This window comes from Ovis aries, chromosome 1 (genome assembly GCF_016772045.2).
Source record: "Ovis aries strain OAR_USU_Benz2616 breed Rambouillet chromosome 1, ARS-UI_Ramb_v3.0, whole genome shotgun sequence".
In the NCBI taxonomy this organism is placed as follows: Eukaryota; Metazoa; Chordata; class Mammalia; order Artiodactyla; family Bovidae; genus Ovis; species Ovis aries.
Window position 1 is genome coordinate 109,287,788 of NC_056054.1, and position 2,428 is coordinate 109,290,215.

A 2,428-nucleotide genomic window follows, 5' to 3' on the forward strand; every position below is an offset into this window, starting at 1 on the left:
CTTTACACAGACTTTTCTACTTAATGGAGTGGTTAAACTTAGCCTGCTTTTCTTGCCCAGTCTGTGTGATTTTAGGTCTTCTCTTTAACCAATGTCCTTGTGAATATCTTTAAGGAATTCTACCAAATTTAGATTTGTACTGGTGCATAAAAAAATAAGTAAAAAAAAAAAAAACCAGTTCTCAATACACTAGAAACTTAGAAATGGATAACTTTTTGAACAATATTCTTATTTGAACATTGGATATAACTTATGTGCCAAAAATTGTAACTTTACAAATGCCATCTCATCTAAAAATTGTGTCCTAAGCTAAGCCAAAGACGTTGAAGGGTGTTTGTTCTTTATAAAGACTGAATATTATTTGATGGTTTTGTCTACTCACTCTGCTTTATAAATACAAACAATGTTTTCCATCTATAGGTTAAAATTTTTTGGAGAATAGAATAAAAAATTAAGATTTTGAAAAAATGATAAAATAAAATAATACAAATTGTGATCTGACTATCTTAACATCCAGAAAAGGAGGTAATAAAGAGAAGGAGCTTTCTGGGTTGCTAAACCAGAGAGTTAATATTGTACAGTATTTTGTACATTTACAATCTGTCTGAGATTGGGTAATAGTGTTTGCAAGAGTATAAAATTCTGAATCTGTGTGTATTTTCCTACAGTAGCCATCCAATATTTTTCTGCCAATGAAGAGGACTTCAGCAGACAAAAATTTATGTGACCATGACAAGATACTATTTTTTTTTAAATAACTGAGAAATATCTCTGTTCTTGAACACTGCTCATTGCTTGATCATTTTTACTCAGGGAATTTTTCCCCATGTATTTAAAAATGCAGAATCTAGATTAATGTCATGATAAACAAATTGTTCTTCCCACAACTCTTTGAAGAGCTGATTTGAACTCTTTATTTCTCAAACTGTAAATCATAGGATTGAACAATGGTGTTAGGATCGTGTAGGATACTGATATGAGAGCATCCTGGCTTGAGGAATAGTTGGATTTAAGCCTTAAGTAGATAAAGGAGGCACAGCCATAATGGACAATGACAATAATGAGGTGAGAAGCACAGGTGGAAAAAGCTTTGTACCTGCCTAATGTGGAAGGAAACTGGAGTATGGCAGAGATGATGCGAATATAGGATACCAAAATCAACAGCAGGGGGATAAACAGGACCAATGCGCAGAGCATGATAATGACAATCTGACTAAAGTGGGTATGGTAAGATGCTACCTTAAGAACAGGAGAGATGTCACAGAAGAAGTGGTGTAGTTGGTTGGAGGAGTGAAAGGGCAGGTGGAATACCAAGGATGTGATGATCTGTGCGACAATAAAGCCACAGGCACAGGCAGCAGCCACTAGTCCCACACACACCCCATGCCCCATGAGCACTGTGTAGCGCAGAGGGTCACAGATGGCCACGTAGCGATCATAACCCATGGCTGCCAGCAGGAAGGAGTGAGAGCAACCTAGAAAGAGGAAGGAAAACATCTGCATAGCACAGCCCAGAAAGGAGATGGTCTTCTTCTGGGCCAGCAGGTCAACCAGCATCTTGGGTACAATGACGAAGGTATAACAAGTTTCAAAACAGGAGAGGACAGTAAGGAAGAAGTACATGGGGGTATGGAGGGCTCTGTCCAGCACAATGGTGGAGATGATGATGGCATTGGTGCCCAGGGTGAACAGGTAGACGAGCAGGAAGGCAGCAAAGAGCAGCTGCTGTAGCCCAGCCAGAGAGGAGAAGCCGAGGAAGACAAACTCTCTCACCAAGGTCTCATTGACACACTCCATGGACGATATATCATCAGGAGACAATCTGAGAGGGAAGACAGTGCCAAGAAAAATCCCTGAAAAAGAGAAGAATCCCAAGAAACTGGTGATAATAGAACATGTATTCTCAGGTTTTGAGTTTACTCATTATTCTCCTTCCTTTTTTTTTAAAATTTTATTATTATTATTTTTATTTTACTTTACAATATTGTATTGGACAGTCATCATTCTCCTTCCTGGTTTTTGTAAGACATGAAGAAGCATCTAAAATTATTCAAAGCTAGCATCCAACTTTGAGTTGCCCCAATATTTTTAACATCATAGGAAAACTTTCTTGACATTTCTTTTTTACAGATGTATAAAGATTTTAGGAAACCAGTTACATCTCCTGATTTCTGGAGAAAAGTGTTGTGTTGACCCTGATGTTTTCTGCTTCTATAGGTATACCATTCCATCTCCCCAACTTAAACCTTATGAAATGGACACATCTTTTCTTCCTCCATCTATCCCCTTGATTCTTTGTCCAGTGCCTAAAACAATGATTTTTATTGCTTAGAAGGTAAATTTATTACTAAATAATTACTATTATATTTCTAATTCCAGGATCCTCAATTCTCAGGACAATTAATACATTTATACAAATATAATCTTA

At 37.1% G+C, this 2,428-nt stretch overlaps 1 protein-coding gene across 1 annotated transcript; it reads right to left on the minus strand.

The window, feature by feature from the left end:
* Window positions 1–858: 858 nt before the first annotated feature.
* Window positions 859–1,797, minus strand: LOC101116699 (olfactory receptor 10K2). Its single transcript, XM_004003697.5, has one exon. It carries the CDS (start codon window positions 1,795–1,797, stop codon window positions 859–861), a length of 939 nt encoding a protein of 312 aa, XP_004003746.2.
* Window positions 1,798–2,428: the final 631 nt, after the last annotated feature.